Source organism: Opisthorchis viverrini (genome assembly GCF_000715545.1).
Source record: "Opisthorchis viverrini unplaced genomic scaffold opera_v5_104, whole genome shotgun sequence".
NCBI lineage: Eukaryota > Metazoa > Platyhelminthes > Trematoda > Opisthorchiida > Opisthorchiidae > Opisthorchis > Opisthorchis viverrini.
The window spans coordinates 934,395-954,747 of NW_008751762.1; the positions used below are offsets into that span (position 1 = coordinate 934,395).

General features: G+C 46.3%; 1 protein-coding gene across 1 annotated transcript in view; it reads right to left on the reverse strand.

Moving 5' to 3' along the window:
* Positions 1-20,046, reverse strand: part of T265_05565 (hypothetical protein) — a gene marked incomplete at both ends in the record, with an annotated part of 26,076 nt that extends 6,030 nt beyond the window's left edge. The window contains 5 exons of the mRNA XM_009170606.1: positions 849-920; positions 2,873-3,193; positions 5,803-5,931; positions 15,967-16,185; positions 19,977-20,046. Coding sequence (XP_009168870.1) covers positions 849-920; positions 2,873-3,193; positions 5,803-5,931; positions 15,967-16,185; positions 19,977-20,046 — 811 coding nt within the window. The remainder of the gene's footprint in view (positions 1-848; positions 921-2,872; positions 3,194-5,802; positions 5,932-15,966; positions 16,186-19,976) is intronic.
* Between the last annotated feature and the right edge of the window lie 307 nt (positions 20,047-20,353).

Below are 20,353 nucleotides of genomic sequence, written 5' to 3' on the forward strand. Positions count from 1 at the left end.
CACCCCACTGAGTGCTGGATTTATGCACCAACTTACCAGCTCGCGCCTGCAATGCGCAGCTACCTAACCCCTCTCCCCCAAATCATCGGTGAACGAAACTGCGGCAACTGCAACCACTGTACGACGAGTACGCGGTTATTACAGCTGACAATGATTATGCATCTGGTTGGGTGGCGGCAAAATGCGCTGGGGCTCCTGAACATCTAACTGGACAAACGATCGATCCGCGCAACAATCAGATTCCAGTACAGCTGTCTTTAAAGTTTGGGTGAATGGTCTCTATGTCTCCATAGTGTACTCAGTGGCAGTTATTAGGTCAAGACCCAGCAATCGACTGAAGGGCTTTCCGTGAGGAGCCTTGCATAAATTCTGTAACCGCCAAGAAGATGGATGAACGTTCTTTGGAGAGACTTCACGTTCACCCGTGGATGACCAGGAGATTTGTTGTGGTCATTTAAAGTAAGGACTCCTATAGAAATGCTAAGCTCAATGATGCGGACTACGCAGAAACTGTTAAAAACTGTCGTTGACGTTGTTGGATGAATATATGAGTGGACAGATGGTAAAACGAATGGAAAGGAACAACTTCAAGTGAACTAATGGTGCATGTACTTTAACATATCAAGTAACTGGCCAAGTGGGAAACAAAGCAGAAACGACAGGACACCCCTCACAAAAAAGAACACATGAAATGGACATAAGAACAAACACTGAGGAGAGCTCAAAAGACAACTAATGATACTAGCATAATGATAATAACCGATGTCAGTGCTTCAGAGGTAAACGTTGACGTCAGAGGCTTGAATGAACATCGGATTTTTATTATCCAGTGGTTACTGTTGACTTACAGCTCATGGGCGTGTTCTGAAATCGACTTTGCAACTGATCGTGGTTGAACTTCAAAAAAGCTTCATATTGCTCTATCGAAAAACAAGCAGATGATACATCAAGTTCATAAGTACGGCTGTAGTCAGAAATAAAGAAAAGTTAGAACCTATGATCTCAAAGTACCAACAACCAAAATACACATGAGTAGGTGTATGCAAGTGATAAATGATACCGTAAAGTAAGAATAATGTGCGAATGACACTAACAAGTTTTAGATGATTGGGTTGTCTATGATGTCTCCCGACCGGATGCGCGACGCAAAGGGCTAAGTTAGACCAACGTTCAAGATATCGAAATAAGGCACTACGTAGGAATAGCAGGAGCTGACATCCAAGATTGCTGACTTTCTTGCCCCACGAGGAGAAGTGGACCCATTCGTAGGTGCATGCTCAGAGACTGGACTATCAAGGGAAAAGCACACAAAGCACTGGTCAAATTTTGTAACCTATCACTCTGGGAGAGCTATATCATTGTTGCAGTTTTTACCCCAAACTAGTCAGTAAGTGCACCTACAATCCGTAAACCAACGGTAAAAACAGGGGAGTGCAGGGAGTTAGTGCTAGCACACCAAAACCATCCCAGGGGGCGTACGACTCCCAATTGTGGACATCGTGAATACATAGAAAGGAGTTGTGCATTCGATTGGATATTGGAAAAGATTGAAGCCTAGGTAGTCCACCCTCATCATACAGTGATCCTTATGAGAACATCCCTCACATCACCATATTCCATCCGGAGTTGCTTTCTCGGAAGGAGTACGTGCAATCTCGAAACCACCTTTAGCAGAATGACAAGAATAATGGGGAATATCCCATGTTTTTTAATCGCTAGTGGTTACCCTTTTCAAAGCACTATGTCGAGCAAGCTAGTAGTAAGTTCCCCTTATTTTACTTGATTAAAAGGACTAGTTACTCTAAACTCACTTTTCTTACAAGCTAAAATGTCGGGTGTGTTATCAAACCCAAGAACAAACACACGTCACAATTACTTGTTTTCGCCCCCTCTGGGATGTCTGCTATTAAAAAAGACTACCGTACTGTCTCATAGAAAAAGCAGAGACGAATAAAAACATTGGTGACTGATAGTTAGTTCAAGAAGCACCCGATTTCTCACATTTATTTTACCGCCTGTAGTGATGACACTGAATGGATCGTCCGTAAAGTTTCATATTGTAAAAGATGTGAGGTACCAAAGACGCTTCTTTAGGGAAGCTACTTGGATAAAGGGTGCATGATCCGAAAGAGCACCTCACCAAGAAAACAATGCCCAGCGAAGTGTGGCAGTCGGATCCGCTGACGCTGAGAGACACAGAAGCAAGCACGGTGAGCTAGGAAATTAGTGTCTTTGTTTCTCTGTGAAGATAGCATGCAACTTTCCGTTTCCTCCTCGGTATGATTGTGGTTTCTCCGAGTAGGCGCTTTCATCCAAACACATAACTTAACTGGATTCAGATATTCCCTACTCGAAGCAAATGATGTCCAGAAACTGTGCGGGTCACGTCGTGTCTCTGGGAGTGACAATTGGGTTATGTATCACGTGTTCCGAAATGTCCACCAATCAGTGTACAGCCATCATCAAATAAATGTTTTGTTTTAGCAACCGGTTTTACGAAGCACATTTGTACAGTTGGGTAATTGTTGTGTGGGTTATGTATCACGTGTTCCGAAATGTCCACCAATCAGTGTACAGCCATCATCAAATAAATGTTTTGTTTTAGCAACCGGTTTTACGAAGCACATTTGTACAGTTGGGTAATATGTTGTGTGGCCAGTTTTTTTTTTACCTCAACAGGCGAGATAAATGCACCATTAAGGTGCTTAGTCGTTCAAACGCCACAGGCTCTTCTAACAGCAGCAGCTTTAGTATTAGATGAAGGCGTGGAAAATCGTATAACCGTACGTAAGAGAATTACCGTAAACTAGTTATAATAACTGAGGCTTTCTTCGCGCATCACAATAGTGACAATCTGAAGAACAAAACGTACCTGCTAATTTGCATGATAAAATAAGGTCATACTCCTGGCGAAGTTCGTCCTCGCGCTCTTTGATGAGCCGATCACAAAGAGCAGTAACTTGTGGAAGTGTAAAGATTGGAACTGAATCGAGGGTACGGGCTGGGGAAGGCATCCGAGGAGATAAAGGCGTTGTGGAAAGCACGACTGACGTTCGGTTAACAGACTGAAAGCTCTGGAAAGTGGGTTCGCTAGAACGCACTGGTGACTGGTCACCATCCGAATCTGCGCTATCTGGTTGGGGGGACCGGAGAGCCATGGACCGGAAACTCCCACTACACGATGCAACGGCCGCTGAAAAAGTCGTACGACCGTTGCGAATAAAGCGGACTAGGTGAATACAGGGTTCATGAACTTGTAAAAAAGTGCCGATGCATAGAACAATGAAACGCACAATGGTTGTTTATAGACTCTAGGTAAACGCCTGTTATTTCTTTATCAGGAGTTGTGCTTCCAAGAAAGATCACGGCATCTCCCTTGAAACATTTTATGCGTCTGCTTGAAAACTATAAATCTTGACTGCCCACTTAGCGAAAGCGCACAATCGGTTTATGAGCGGGATTATTATTCTCTGAGTGTACCGATGCAAGGATCAGGGCTAAAATCGCATGTTAGGTGTCTTTCAGTTGACTTCTACTGTCTAAGAAATAACCTGAAACTTATAAAGATTGCACCGATAACATCTCCACATAGACTACACGTTCTTAGTGTATGGAATCTTGACTAGCACACGCTTCGGGATAGGGCCTAAAGTCAGGACTTGTGTTGATGTATGCGCACACTGATGTCATTTATCGGCTTACTGGCAAAATGATCAAATGACTTATACCCAGATCCGTTCGGGTCGTGGCTGCATTTACCATATCTCTACCTCACGACAACTGCTGGAGCATCGTCACACAGAAAAACAATAATTGTTGTTCTCATGTCTGAACGTAATGTCCGGCTCGGTCGCGCTGCTTTGTGGGGATGTCTATCTTTCAATGGTGTGCCACGCATTTTCTTCACAGTCCTCCAACCATCATACTATATACCTGCGGGCGCGTTAAGGTCTGCTGGGAATACTCTCCCAACATGACCAAAAGTGGTGCCCTTCAGGCTTACTGTTTGTCACCTTTTCTCCATAACCTAATAGTGGATTAATTAAGTGAGAAACTTTTGTTGTCTTTCACCCTAATTTTGGACCTTCTTTCCTGGGAAGCCCTTAAATTCATTGAATATTTGGCCAATGTTGCGCTACTTCTTTCAGTTTCCATTCAGATAAGAAACACACCAAATAACCTAAGTGATGTTACCATGCGTTTCGAATTGCGTCTCTCACCCTCAAAGTACGAAGTGCTATTATACGACTGGGCGAGCGCGCCACTAAAACAGGCTATGGTGTCAGAACCAAGTTACTGTCTGATTTCGTTTCCCCATCCTGCTGCATTCGGGGATTAAGGCGACCCGGTCGATGGCATGATTTCTTCTTCCAGGATGGGGACCGCGTGATCCTCGCTGTGCCTGGTTGGAGACACTACAAGATATGGCTGGCACCCGATGTCAGTGGCGTTCTTGTTGTCAGTTTCTGTCCAGATTGCCTGAGTGAATTTCTGGAGGTGTAGGCACCTCGGAATGATTGTGTTAAGCTAGCACTAAGTCCCTCCCCCATCCACCTTTATTCTTTTCTTTACAATAAGGCTTTCAAATAAGTCATGGCTGTACGGCAGTGAAGCATTGGTGTTGAGCACTGATGTCATGCTGTCGTTGATGATGATGATGATGATACCCAGACCGGTTCTGCTCCAGCAAATGCTTTGTCACGAAAGCTAATAGCGAGTGCGTCGATAGACACAATGGACAACTGGCTCTTAAACAGGCCGTTTGGGCAGTAGCGAAACGTCGTTTCACAACCTCAATAAAAACAGGCAAAACATGGGAACTAGATGAATACAGTTAAGACAACAAATGCGGAAGTTTTTCAGTGATTTCAAAAGAAAGAACCGCAAAATAGTGGAGAATGAATTCTGGGCTTGTAAGGGCGTTAAAGCATAAGCTCTGACACCCTCAGCAGTGAACACACGAGTGTTTCAAGAATAAACGAGTGAGGCGCGCATCGAAACCTTGTGAAAATACAGGCAAAATGACGCTGATGGGACATTCTTATTTCCTATATCACATCATAAACTAACGTAGAAGGGCTCAATGAGTAAAACTGACCGAAAGTTTCATGCTTTCAGTGCATCTTGATAGCCCTAAACAGACTTTGGCAACCCGATAGAAGTTTCTGTGCTCGAGTTTACTACAGGGAGTGATTAGGAAACAAAAACGACTGTGGAGAAAAAGGCATGTCTGTTGGTGCGCAGCGTTCGAAATCAGCGAATCTGTTTCCCTCAAGTAAAGAGAGCATCCGAAAAAAGCAAACAATTTGTCATAACTGCCAAATAACCCAGGTACAGACTTTACCTATGGTCAGAGAGCTCAAACCAATTCGCGCGTTACCAAAGAATAATGCGATGAACTCGAACCTACAGCTTCTCGGCCAGAAGCCGTAATGACAGTAATACCTCGGGGCTCAGCCCGAAAACGGATAAAAAACATGTACAACACCAGGGCGACTATTAGCAACCGTCATTTAGCGGATATTGGGACATGAATGGTTGTAAGGTCCACATTTTTTTTTTACCAAGATCCGGCTTCGATGCTGGTCCAGTCACATGCGAGTAAGGCCTATTGGTTATTGCGGAGCCTAACAGAAGCGAAAGTCTTGATTTTGGAGTTACGGAGATTGGCAAATACTTGCAAACGGTACAAGCACAAATTATGAATGTCAATACATTTGACCAAGAGAAGCATGCAGCCTTAATAGGTCGGATCAGACCGAAGCACACAGTGGCAGTAAGTGTAAAAATTTTCTGACTCACCATTATCCTCACGCAGTTCACTCCCGAAAGTGGTCTGTGTGGCAGGCGCAGGGGTCCCAAGAAAGCGAGGAATGAGACGTCGCCGTTGAAGACGCTTGATTTCTTCTTTTATTCGTCGTTTCAGTTGAACTGTAAAATATTGAACCGGGCGAGACTTACCGAGTTACTCAACCTTTAATTTACGAACTATGCGGGAAAAGCCATCTAAGAGAAGACACCACTGGTCCTATTAAACTTGACAATTTTTGGGCATATGTAGACATCAAATAGGGAGTTTTCAAATGCCACCTTAATTATACTGTAACCGCAACCCCACGCAGTTGACGTAGTTTTAACAACCTGCACTCTCATCGATATCGACGTCGCATTAATCATACCTACTCCGCAACGCGAAATACGCATGCTAGATCGTTCGAGATGGCCCAAGTGGTTAGAGCGCGAACTTACTGACCGAAAGGTCCGTGGTTCGAACCCGACCTCTGCCTCTCGACTTCACCTGTCTAGGCTTGAGCAACCCGGAATATCTCAGCCCTCGTGCAACCTTCGGGTGGCATGGCAGTTAGGAGCCAAAAGGGTGCTATAACTGAACTAGATCGTTCGATACTATGTGGATTCTAGCTGTGAAAATGGCGGCCAGTGGTCTCAAAAACAGGCAAACACGTTGAGACAGAAGCCAATGCTAGCTTGGATGATGCTAACAATGCAGATGATGGCGAGCATGCGCCGTTGGTGCTCTGATTTCAACACCAGCGTCAACACTGATGAAGAGCTTCAGATGTATGAAACAAGTCTATTTTAAGAAAACAAACGTGGTCTACGTAACCAGACCTACGAAGTTGCTGTTTTGGACACGTCAACTCGAAACGGAAACGATAATTGTCGAGCTGAGATACTGGGTTATTCATGATTTCCTGGTTGACGTAGTTGACTGGACAAACGTGGTGCTTTGTGCACGACACGTCAGCAGCCGGTGCCATGGTAGATACCCTCTTAAGACTGAGCGAGGATGAATAGCTTCAGTTTGTCTACGGTAGGCCTATGCTCTGTAAGGTTCGTAGATATGTCTAAGCAGTCTGATAACCGTCTGATAACACAACGGTGTTCACGTGTTTATTTCAGTGCTAATTGAAAGGCCAACTACCCTACTCTATCCCCATGAACCTAGGGCGCTCTATGCTAAGTCTATACCCCTCCATCTTCCATTCATCTAATACTAAAACCTCTCATGGCTACGTGGCAGTTAAGTACAATTTGTACTGCTGTCCATTGTGACGTTTCGGTACCGCATACGCGCGACTGCCATCCGCCTCTCCACAGCCAACGCAAGGATTGTGCACGGCCCTCAACAACAGTCTAAAAATGATGCGAACTTTGTGGTAAACTGAAACACACATTTGTATTCTACAGCTCATCACTTGTAACTACCGAGTACGCATGAAATTAACGTGTGACGAACGTGAAAGTTGTGGTGTTGGACTTGATTTTCGATTGTTTATTAATCCCACACAGGCACTAGAACTACATTTGGTCTCTAAAATCGCTTCAAAAGTACAGAGTGTGCTGCACCATGACCTTAGTAGTCGAACCAACTATTGCCTTCTGAAGCTCTCCTTAGACATTCTATCACATCAGGACATTGACATCACAGCTCGATAACCTTGCACTTATTGCTGAAGGGAAACCTACTGTCCACAACAGTCAACTGATTACCCAACCAAAGTAACTAACCGGACGCTCTGCAGTTAGCGGTGTCCAGGACGCCAGGCCGTTTATCATTTACGGTACACCATTGTTCGTTCTCCGCTACGATCGGGAGTCAAATAGTGTAAAACTCTGACAAGAGACATTGTTCCCATCGACAGAAAAAAGACTTCGTTATGAACAGTACAGAAAGGCGTGCGTTGTCAAGTCTGAAAGTACGGATGAATTCAAGGACACCTCATTCAGCATGAGGCTTCCTCTGGAACTCCGCAACTTGACCACTAAGGCCACGAGTCACCGATAATTTGCCTTTAGAACCGCTGATTCAATATAAGGCACGCGACAGTCAGGAAGGCGAGAATGACTGGCTACCCACGCTTATACTCCACCGAACACATTCAACAAGTTTCCATACAAACTGTACGGATTATCTTTACTAATTGCTGATGATAGTTCGGTCACATGGATAGAGGCATTTCCTACACTGCATTTATCCATCAGGGTGTGTTGGGGTTATCCAGCGGAGCGATAACATCACCTCCCCCCAGCTTTGCGTCAATTTCATCTGCTCATCATTCGCCCCATGACCGCGCTCTTCGTAGAAGCTGCCGCAAGTCACTACCGGCAAAAAGTTAGGCATGCGCAAGCATTCCTCTTGGCTCAGTGGGTTTTCAGCTTGACCTCCGTTGATGATTCCATACCGTCGTCTGACAAGAAACCACTGGATCGTGACGGGAGGTAAAGGAATTACCCAGCCTTGTGTATAAAAAGCCATTGAAGTGAGAACTCTTCTACCGATTAACAAAGAGCCAGAGATTCCTCCTCTAAATGTTATTTCAACTAATAAGAACATGTGCAACGACGTACTTCAGCTTGACTGATCAATATCCCTATCTGAACCGGGCAATTGTAATGGACGGATGCCGAGTCCTTTTGTACCTAAAGCATGTATTGGCCAGAAGGATATGATTGGTTCAGCAAGTCTTCAAACTGTGTCTGAAAGACAATCGCACTGTATGCATAGGTTGATAGGGGCTGTCAACAGGTGTTGACGTTAAAGCTTGTGCCAGTCTACGAGATCTTGTGCAGTTTTCCAAGTGAGCGAGTTTACCCCCCGTACGCACGCGCTATTCGGGCACCCCCACCGTTCGTAGCAAACAGTCTTCAGGGGAAAATCTACCAAAATCTCTGCCGCATGATGGTGTTACAAGCAGTACATTCGAATGTCCATACAAAGATCTGTTCCTGTGAAAACCGTTTGAGTTGGTTTGCTTGTACCAACCTGCATGGAGGCAGATCAAGAGGACCCGTTGTTCTGAAGACGTCAATGATCACGTGACGGCATTTTGTTTCATGAAACCACCTACTACTGTCCGAAATTGCCTCTGGCGTCTAAAGGGGTACGAGGGATTTTCGCAGAGATCTTTAGGGTCTAAGGATAAAACATCCAGATACGACTCGGCCGACCTAACTGCAACAATGAGCTTCGTCCACCGATTACTGACTGAGATTTTCCGCCAGACAACGCTACCTTGCGTTCAGGCTTTTGAGCCAAAGGATTTGGATGAAGACCAAATCGTTTTCCTACATAGGTCTGGGTGCAATGAAAGTTTCCAAGCCCGCGTAAAAGCGAACTAAAAAAAGTTACACATCCAGCGGCGTGTAATATCACCAGCGGGGCCACCCTTTGCACACACATTGGAGGAAAAACGAAAACATGCTACTAGTGTCTTATAATTTTTCTTCCACTCCCCCCACTACCTCATTAACAACTCTCCCTTTGTAGGCCCATACACCAGAACCGGTTTGTCTTTCATCAGACCTGGCCACGACACCTGCGAATCAGCCACCACCGAAAGCCTCTAGCATCTCCAAAGCAAAGTATCAGTATTGATCACCGATGGTGTGCAATGATGATGATGATGATGATATTATCTAGTAAGCGGCTAGGTTTGCCAGGATATGGTGCTGTACCCCTGAAGAAGTCCCCCTCCATTCCGGCGTCCAGGACTTTGGTCCATCTGTCTCTCGTCAGAATGAGATCGTAAAACACGACCCCTTGTGTATTGACCCACACTGTTCTTGTCGCTCCGTGTTCGCAAATGGTCCATCACGGTGTTTCTGAAGAGACTACACCTCATTGCACTGTAGTGATTTGTGTGCGTCTATTTCCCAATGAGCTATACTATGAAATCCCACTTTGGCAATCAATCCAGAACACAGCAGCTTCCATCACGAAATAATAAAGATCGACCAGCTGTAGTACCCTTGCGGTGCCTAACTGCTATGCCACAATCGCGAAATGACCCGAGAGCTCAAAAGTTGCTGTAGTTGTTGGTGACAAGAAAGCTCACGTGGGTAGACGTAGCGCTGCCGAGGTCCATTTAGATGGTCGTCTTGGCTTGGATGCGAGATGCACCTACAACGGAAAGTGCCTGCTGCGGATGTGTTGCGACCACAGATTTTTTTTAAGCCATATTTCCGTAAGAGCAGACGCCATCTGACTACACGGTACCCACGAACGAACCAGTCCCGAAACGAAACGGGCCATATTGCCGTTACTGGTTGCGAAGGTTGGTAACTATCCACAACTCCTTTTGGAATTCTTGCATGAGCTCCGACAATGAGCTTGTCCGCTGCGACTTTTCATTGCTCTTTGCAAGTTTACACATGACGCACACGCTTAGCTTAGTCATTGAGGACTTAGTCAACACCCATCACCTGGCATAATAATAACAGTAATAATAATGGCAATAATAATAATCGTTCCGATTCGAACCACGGGCCTTCCGGGTAGCAAATTCGCGCTCCAACCACTTGAACCATCTCGCCCCATTGTAGATATCCGAAGCGCCAATCAATTCTTGCTCGCGGTGCAACCTCAGCCAAACAGTGAATCTCTGATAAAAACGTAACTTGGCTGGAGACCTTGCGACAGGTTCGCCCGGATTGCAACCACAGTTAGAGTGAATGTCCATACAGATCGGGAAGCTAGGTGGATGCGAAACGCCGAAGAAATGAAGGAAGCGCCAGGATGTTATTCGAACAGTCCTCTGAAGCTTCTTATAAGCGAAATCCAATGGGACTTGGAATGGCCCAACAAAAACGAGAGCATGTGGACATTTGGGCACAATTCTTCGCCCGATTCAGGTTGCCACCTGCTGTCCCCTATCCGGAATGTCGACCTTTAAAAGAGACGTGGAGTGAATACGGAGTCCCATCCAACCTCGGCAGTGTCAGAAGTGTCCCTTCTCAAGCATTAATAACTTCCGTCCCAGACAAAAGGGGTGAATCGGTAATAGTGCCCACTTTCGAAAAGGGTACTCACAGTGAACATAGTAACCACAGAGTAGTTTGTATCCTCTTGTAACGAGTCTTCTGGCATCACCGATTCTTCGTCGTTTTACGGTGGCACGGTTAGAATCAAGCGGGATTTCGACCTGGTTGTCACATCTTCACACACCATCAGGTTCCAAAGCAACGCCATTTGTATAGATGATCCAGAATCTTGGGGTCCGTTGAATCCAAGGGTGCGCAACGTTTTGGATATTTCTTCCCAGTGGCCGTTTATGAGCGACATCGGACCGTCCAGCGGGCGTTCGAGGAGCCGGTTCCGATAGTCTTGTTTGATTTCTGGGTCCACTAGCTCTTCAAGGACTGAGCCAGGTGTGCGCGTTTTACGCAAACATGACAAGCGGCAGGCGGTGATCGACCATCACCACCGATAACTGACGGCGATGTGGCCTATTTAGATTCGGGGCTGGTTCGTCAGTAGGCACCGTGTCATCAAGCGACTCCCGCTGATCCGGAAATCGGTACTACAAAGTCTGTGATCGGCACACATCTGAAGCAGGCGGCCTCCCTTGTCCGTGCATCTCGTATAAAATTTAAGACGACCACCCAATGAGGCCGCAGCAGCGCCTAATCTTACCTGGGCGTTCAAGTCAACACGAGCCACGATTTCTCAGCTTTAAGCCCACTGTGTAAGAGCACCTTGAGCACAATATATTCAGAGGTACAGTCCACTGGGGCGTAAGTATACACTACAAATATGCGATGAACCTCACCTTCTCTAGATTCTCTCAGACGTTGCCAACAAATCACGCAGAGGGGACTAGTATATGGTATCCAATCAGGTAGCACTTCCGCTTGTTCGCCACCCGGCCATATCCAGCTGCATCGGCATCGGCATCTGCATCACTATAGTTGCGCGGCCGGAAACTGAAGGACGAATGCGAATTTACTGACCGGGAAGTCCGTGATTCAAACCTGACTTCAGCCTCGTTTCACGATTTTTTTCATACCCCTCTGTCAGGTGAAGGGGTATGCCACCTCTCTGAGTTGGGTATGGAGAACAGCATTCTCTTCGGCAAGTGATGGCTAGGCACACGTAACACATGCCCCAACTAACGCACCTTCCGGTTCTGGACACACATCATCATCATCATCTGGACACACTCTTTAATGAAAGTAACCGTTGCACAACCGAAAACTCGCTTGCCTCGTTACGGATATACCGATACAAACCCACACCAGCTATAGTTCACAGAAAACGATTGTCAAACATCTGAAGACGTCTCAGTTCTGCTGCTCGAACAAGCCAAGTCTTAGCCATACAACAAAACAGCCCGCACTATAGCTTGATACACACTTCCCTTGAGATTCAGAGATACACCACTTTGACGCCATAGGTTTCTCAAATTAGCAAACGCGACCCCAGCCTTGCAGACTGGAGCATGGCGGCTAGGCACCGAAGGGTGTTAGAGCTTAACGATTTTTTTATTTAGCTGGAACGTGGAATATATGGCGAAGCAGTCAATTCAGTGACACGACTTGCGTCTCTGGCAGACAGCATACATCAATGCACAGGGGATCCGAGGTACGAGGAAGTGTCACACCTTGTGCTGCTTTCTTCAGTGTGCGAACATCAGAGGTAGCTAAGCAGACCGGCTTTCGGGGTTTGAAAAGATATGGACATGTTTGTCACTGAAGTCGGGCACAGAAGCTGTGTGATGCAAGGTGAACAAAGGGTCAGTCCTATTGCTGGGATTTGCATGGGTAAGGCGGAATAAAAGGAAGACATGAAATTTTCAGAGCGCAGGCGTCAGCAGTAACGTTTTAGCTTACCCATTCAGCTGTATGCGACCCGAGCTATGACAGCACAAAACGGCCAATGTGTCGTGAGAGTACTGTTGTAGATGACACGGTTGTACGTAGACTGGGATAATGCCAGGGCGCCCACACTTAGATAAAAGGGAGACAAAGGTCCTTGACGAAAGCCTTCGGCTCAAAAGCCTGATCACAAAGCAGCAATGTTTGGCGGGGAATTCAAGCGGATTTTTACGGAACACGTCGCCACACATTTTCCAACACCAAACTGAAGGACTAACTGTTTATCAGGCCTCTACCCAATGACCAACCTGGTGTGAGATTCCGGGTGTTGCGCGGTATACCCGAATGGGTCACGGAGGCAAAAAACCGTCTCTTCTTAATGGCCGATAGCATGGTGAGCTCTCCGAAAGCTTCCCTACCAGTAACGTCATCCAGTATCTCCATTTTTTGTTGAAATTGATTGATGATATGAAGCAAACGCTAACCGGCCTTCAAAACCTCGACAACCAGACAGTTGCCCATGCGACCTTGTCCATCTGAAGCACGCAGACATCGTCCTCAGATTTGAAGACGAAAGCCGAACAAAGGCTCCTGTGAGCAACCTGATCGCTATCATGCCATTTTTCGACACGCGCCTTGCACTTTCGAAGTGCAGGGACATGAAGCCTCCGACCATGCCCGCTGCTATGGATACCCTACTGAATTTTACAAACTTCGGTAGTTGTGTTAGCTCTGACGGAAGTGCATGAAGTCAGACCCAGATCACGTTTGCTAATTTGCATCACTTGTGGTGCCAAAGGGCATATCACTGAGTCTCGCGGACCGCGTGTACCACCTAAAATAAGTTGCAGTGCGCGGTTGCGAGACAGCCACTGAAGAGGGATAATTTGAGGCATCCCAAGGTCTTCCTCACCGATGTGTCCGAAGCGTTGCTTGTGTTGGATGGCGTCAATGTACTGGCATAATGTAAATACAAAAAGGGCATCTGGGTGTACCACATAAGCATCAGTCGCATTATCAGCTGTCTCCGGTGCAAACCGCGAGGTGGACAACGGCTGACTTCGCGGGTGATATTACGAAATGTTCGGGTGTTGTTGGTGCGACCCGCTTTCAAGGGTGGCTTCCCTGTGATCCTCCTTTGCGGGGGGACTGCAAGGAATGGCGGAAATTCGAAGTTAGTAGCGCTCATCCTGTCAGACTCTTTCCAAATTGGTTGCTCGGTGTTGGGGGCAACATGGTCCAAGTGGTTAGAGCGCGAATTTACTGGCCGGGAGGTCCGTGGTCCGAACCCAACCTCCGACTGTCGACTCCCCTTGTCCAGGCTTGGGCAGCCTGGCACTACCCAGCCCTCGTCCAACCTTTGAGAGGCATGACAGCTAGGCACCAGAAGGGCGTCACAGCTATACGATTATCTATTTGGCTAGAGTTCTCGCTGTGGTAATGCCCCGTCTGAAGGTCCTGAATTTGTGTTCCGCCACCATTGGGATAGGCACTATGTTGTTCAGATGGGGTGTGAAATGAGCATCATTGTGGGGCACTGGAGAGGACGCACAGATTAGTTTAGTGGCATTTGACGCCGTCACAAAGAGACGACCTTGCCATAGTGTGATGGTTTTAGCACAGACACAACCCACCGAGCTAGACTGAGTGGTCGTGTGACACTCCCAGAGCCCATGTCAGGTGGGTCAATAGGTATAGGCCTGACTGACACGGTCTCCTGTTCATCCAGGTTTGGGGCATGTTGTGACCTGCCTCCTAGAAATATAGGCGGTTCTGGTGGTTTTACTACTACCGCTGCCTTGTGGTTAGGCTTTTGAACCAAATGTTATAGTTGAGGATCCTTACCGTCCACATCTAGGTGTAGGGACCTGGCAGTAGCCAAGCCCACATATAACCACGAACTGCACACTTGCAAATAATCCCATACCACACCGACCATCGCGTGATGTAAAAAATATCCCCCAGCTGTAACACTTCTGGTGCCTGGCTGCCACGCCACCCGAAGGGAGCACGAGGGCTGAAATACTGTTAGGTCGCCCAAACCTAAACCCGCTGCCTTGTGGTTAGGCTTTTGAACCAAATGTTATAGTTGAGGATCCTTACCGTCCACATCTAGGTGTAGGGACCTGGCAGTAGCCAAGCCCACATATAACCACGAACTGCACACTTGCAAATAATCCCATACCACACCGACCATCGCGTGATGTAAAAAATATCACCCAGCTGTAACACTTCTGGTGCCTGGCTGCCACGCCACCCGAAGGGAGCACGAGGGCTGAAATACTGTTAGGTCGCCCAAACCTAAACAGGGGAAGTCGAGAGGCAAAGGTCGGGTTCGAACGACGGACCTTCTGGTCGCGTGTTATCAACAGCTGAGTGACCTTGCTGTTTACAGAAGGGAGTTTTCTCATGGCAGTGATGCACCAGGGTTCTTATCTAGTGTCGTCATTGTTGCCGTTTTTTTAATAAGGTTCGCTGGTTCAGCCTTCGTATGAAGTGAAAGTATCCTGTGCTGCATCTTCCTTGGTCAATTGATACGTGTAATCAGTTTATAGTTTACTGTGAATTGTATTGCGAGCAATAATTGTGAACTTTTCTTGTCTTCGGAGATAAGTAAGTTGCTTTAATTCCTCAGGATAATGCTAGCATTTCAGCTTACTTTCCTGTCGTTTACAAGCACAGTCACGTACTACCATCTACTACTTCGTCGTGTTATCGAAACCTTTCTTCGGGCAAGGTTACCGCACACTTCTTTCTCCGTAGTTATTGGCGAGCAATTCTAGACGACGAGCGTAATTTGTTGTCGGCATTTGCATGCAGTCCCGGTCCCTAGAAAGTTAGCCGCACTGTTTTGGATTCTAGTGTAAGTCTGGAGTGCCGCTAAGTTGCTCTAGTGACAGAAGCCGAGGACGACGTGATCGCTGCGACCTATCGGGGTTTCATAGTGATTTTTTTTATATCATGGGTCGCTCGCTCTTTAGGACAAAGCCGGGAAAAGTGAGTGCTGTAACGAAGTGATTCCGTCTCATGGTGGGGCGGCGGCACGGAGTTGAGCAGGCCCAACAGCTTGCTCTCGTACATGAGAAACTTCGTCGGTGGGGTGAAGAAATGTCGAATCCGACCAGGAGCATGAGATGTCAATGACCTGGTTTCGGTCCAAAGTGGAGACTATCTAATATCGCGCTTCACTTCCTCCGAAGGTGACACTGGTATGACACCATTCAATGTGCGCATGAGCATTGTGCACCTACACAAGAATCGCAAATGAGGACTAAAAACATGCGTTCCCTCCACCTCCAAAGGACCCGAGTGCAAAAAAGAGTGGAAAAAAGTAAATTTCGAAGGACATACGCTGTGTCGTCGGCTGACTTGGGACGAACGGTGACTGAGGTACATCCAAGGAAACAGTGGGAGTGTTCAAAAAGGAACCGAATCGACGGCGTTTAGAAGCGCAGGAATCCAAGAGATCGAAGTTTTGACTTCTCTTCAGGGTGGCACACGCCATCTTCACGGAAAATTCTGCACAACAAGGGGACCCACGACCAACCAAAGCGGCAACGATCGCCGGGGCTGAGCCCGGGAAAAGTATTCAAACGGGAGAGTAGTCAAACAATAAGGTCAACCTCGACCATGTTTAGTTCAGTTCATGTGAAGTGCGGAGAGCAAATCAGGCATATGCTAACGATAAAGTTTGAGAAGAGCGGACTTGTGCATGTGGTGCTATAAAATGCACGAAAAAATATCTGGGGAAATATTTAACTTGATAGACACAGTAGGTTCAAAAGCTGCGTCAGTTGCCGGATCACAACGCGGGCCATTAGAAAAATAGGAGACGAAGGAATTGCCTGGATGATGCAGGCAAATGAAATAAATAACGTGCGGCCAGTTAATCATTCTTTGGGTTTGCCTATTGGACCCGGGAGCAAAAATTTTGGCTCATGAACTGACTCCCACGGGCACGGGCTGAAGTTAATTGAACTCGGCAAGCTGAAGGGAGTTTGTGCTCCCAGGACAACCATATAACAAAAACATGTAGTGTTTCCTGGAGACCCGTAGGAATTTAGCCGGTCCTTAGTCTAGTGCTAACAGATAGTATGTTGGGCGGAAGTTGGGAGAGATTTGCTGAGGATTGAGATGGCCGATATCCCTAAATGACGGTGGTCACACCGTCTTTCGGCATCATAGGGTGAATGAATTAACATCGTCTCCCATGTAGATGAAGTGCTGTCATAATTTTGGATCCGAAGTTGTGGTCGTTCGGCTAAGATCAAACGACAGGCGTCAGACGAACCCGGGCCAGGACGGTCATTGCGAAGGGAAGTGAGCGTAAACTAATGTTGATATAGCTTTTGCTTTCGTCATAACAATTCATTTTGCCAAATGCATACAAGTTCTAGCTTGAAAACGAAAAACTACAGAAATAGGCATCTGACCAATTTCACGCAATACGAACGTGGTCACGTGCTTCAACCTTCTCTTTTGATTTCACTCACGCTCACAACGGTCATTCGTGAGTATCCTGCGCTAACTCTGGTATCTCAACATTCCAGACTATCTCCGAAATTTACTGTGTGAGGAGTGTTCAAAAAAAGACACCTGGACAACCATGATTGGGTTATTATTTATTCGCCAAGATAGGCCAGCAACGAACGATTTTGAAGAGAACAATTCTTAGTGAGTCTGTTCAATCTGACCATTAACTCAATCTAAAGTTATTATTTTCACTTCTTTGCCCCACCGTGGTAAAGTGGCTTCTGCGTAGCCAGACCACTCCAAACTTCGCAGGTTAAAAATTTTCGTGCAGCTCTAATGGAGTGGAGATTCTCGGAATGGTGCTTGGTGACGTTCAGGCAGGGCTAAGAAAGGGTTCCAATTTTGTCATTTATATGGCCTTAGCTGTAAGGGGTCCGATCTTGTACGGAGAATGAAGGTGAAGTCCACTACCATGCCGGTATCCCAGAGGAGTGAGGTCGTGCTTGTACAGTTGGCAAAACATCAAAATAGCTTCGTGCGCTGAATACGAAGCAGCCAACGTACTGCCGCAGAGCGCTCATTAAGTGTGAAAGTATCGAAGTCACCTATCAAAACAAATGCGAGTGTTTGGCCAAAGAGAGACGAATAAGCATACTATATAGAAATGCGCACCTCAAGCGACGTGGAGGGGTTCTCTTACCGGTTATGTGATTGCGTCGCAGTTCGGAATATAGTTGCAGTGAATCGTTCGGCAAGCAATGCGGGATCAAGATCGATGCTATGAGATTGTAAATTTCAAGGAAAGTACGCACGATCTACTACACGCCCTCAGAAGTCAGTGTGGAATGTAACTGACACAACAAGGTATGGTTTCTAAGGCGCAAACATGTGTAAGTGGACCGTTTGCAGTAACCATAATATATTAGAAGATGTCAATTCAAAGGAGTTTCCCTTGTCAGCCAATTTTTGCAAAAGGTACCGTAATTACCATGTGTTCACCTGGGGGCTAGTTCCTCTTTCAACTTAATTAATTTACAGAGGAAGTCGATAATGAAAAAATCGGTCAATGCACTAGTTTTATTTTGAACCGTTGTATTCTAGTGGATGGGTGTTTACCCTGGTGGGCAAGCCCAGTGTGCCAGAGAAAGACACAGGGCAGAACGCTGGTCAAATGACAATGGGATGGGATTACGGTCTGCAAGAAGCCCTGTGATATCTCAGGGCTGAGGGGCTGAGTAATTCGCACATCGAGAGTAGATGATTAGGTGGTAGATTTGCTCTTGTTGCGAAGTTGACAGGTAGCGTGCTGGTTTTTCATTCTGGTTAAGTCCGATCACGGTGGTTTGGGTAACACATCGAACTCAACACCCTAAAGCGACTGGAGACGATCAAGAATTGATCATAGTGGCGGTATTCTGCCACTAATACCGGTAGCGAAGGAAGTGCCTCGTTGGCATGCGGTAGAGTTAGGGGAATTGTGAGGATTTTTGTCTGCGTATGCATTCCACTGGTTGATCGTCTGTCCGGCAAGAACTTTGTTGTACACCTATATTAAGGAAACCTTAGGTTAATCTACGCACACCACTAAAAGCAGCTTGAAGAGCAAATATCTTCGTTCTTCAGGGACCCAAAACTTTTTACCGGTCTATGGTCCTTGATACACCAACAAGTCTGAAAAATTTCCCAAAGCCGGATGCTTTTTGTTGGCCTCAATCGGTGATTCAATATGTCGGGCGTCTCCTTCTATTTCATGGGGCATACTTCATAGGATCTTCTATGTCTCGGGTGTAGTCTAAATTTTGTAAGAAAACTGTCCAAGGCAAAACGACCCATTCTGGTTCAGGCATCGATGTAGTGCTACTAGGGCGGTATCAGTTGCGACATTCTGCTCATTTGCATGCACCGGCAACATGCTTACTACCTTGAATGCTGTTGGCATTGCATTTGGGGGCATATGCTTTAGCTCCTTACCTCGTTTTCCATTTTGTGTACTGGGAAGACGGTAGATGTTTTAAACTGTCTATACATAATATGCTATATATTATTTTATACATGTCGCATTATTTTTTATAGTTATATGGTTGTTGTATTATATATACTATATTTTTTCCAGCATCCCACTCTGCAGCTCAATGAGAGGCAATCATTAGACTTTGGCCGAAGGTCGGTGTATGGAGGGGCGGTTCTTATTTTAGATAGCGAAATTATTTGTGGTAAAGCCAATTAATCCATCAAACACCTGCATTACCCCTATTACCATGAGCACTTCGTAATCAGGTTACCTTACCATTTGTTCGAAGCCGTAGATTTTCAGCGGCAGTAATTAGACGTACTTATGCACAGCATACTTTTCTGGGACTGGTTTTGCTAAGAATTTCTCTTTTCGTCCTTTGGGTGCGGTCAAGGTGTACAATTTTATTAAATCGCAACTCATTGCACTGCGGTGCTTCGTATTTATCACCGATACTTGTTCAAGGGGATTCTTTAGCACATTTTGCTATCTATTTGCTGATGTTTTCGCGTGCTTACTAAAGAACCTTAGCTAACGGTTTTTATTTCGACATTGGTAAAATGGATGGTTTTTTGCAGGGTATCCCCAGAGGCGTCTCATCCCATCCGCTCATTGTCACAAGCTAGTAACTTCGGCATTACCCGGTTTTGATGACCTGGTTGGCTGTTATCCACTCTACAACAATAGGATCCCGAAAGGCACCTAAAATTGCGATCACATATCGGCTTTGTTCCACCTCATTTTCTCAGCTAGACTGAAAAAAATCCCGCTGTTCAGAGTCGCATATCCCAGCTCAATGACCATCAGTGTGAGATCCATTACGGGACTGTCCGAAAAATGAAGTATGTCGGCCAATGATGGAACGGCACTGCCATACCCGTGTCCTCTAGCCCACCCGTTCCATTAACTGCAAGTACGAACAAGCTACCAACATGAAGCTGCCTCATTTTGATGACCTGGTTGGCTGTTATCCACTCTACAACAATAGGATCCCGAAAGGCACCTAAAATTGCGATCACATATCGGCTTTGTTCCACCTCATTTTCTCAGCTAGACTGAAAAAAATCCCGCTGTTCAGAGTCGCATATCCCAGCTCAATGACCATCAGTGTGAGATCCATTACGGGACTGTCCGAAAAATGAAGTATGTCGGCCAATGATGGAACGGCACTGCCATACCCGTGTCCTCTAGCCCACCCGTTCCATTAACTGCAAGTACGAACAAGCTACCAACATGACTCCAGCTGCCTCAATG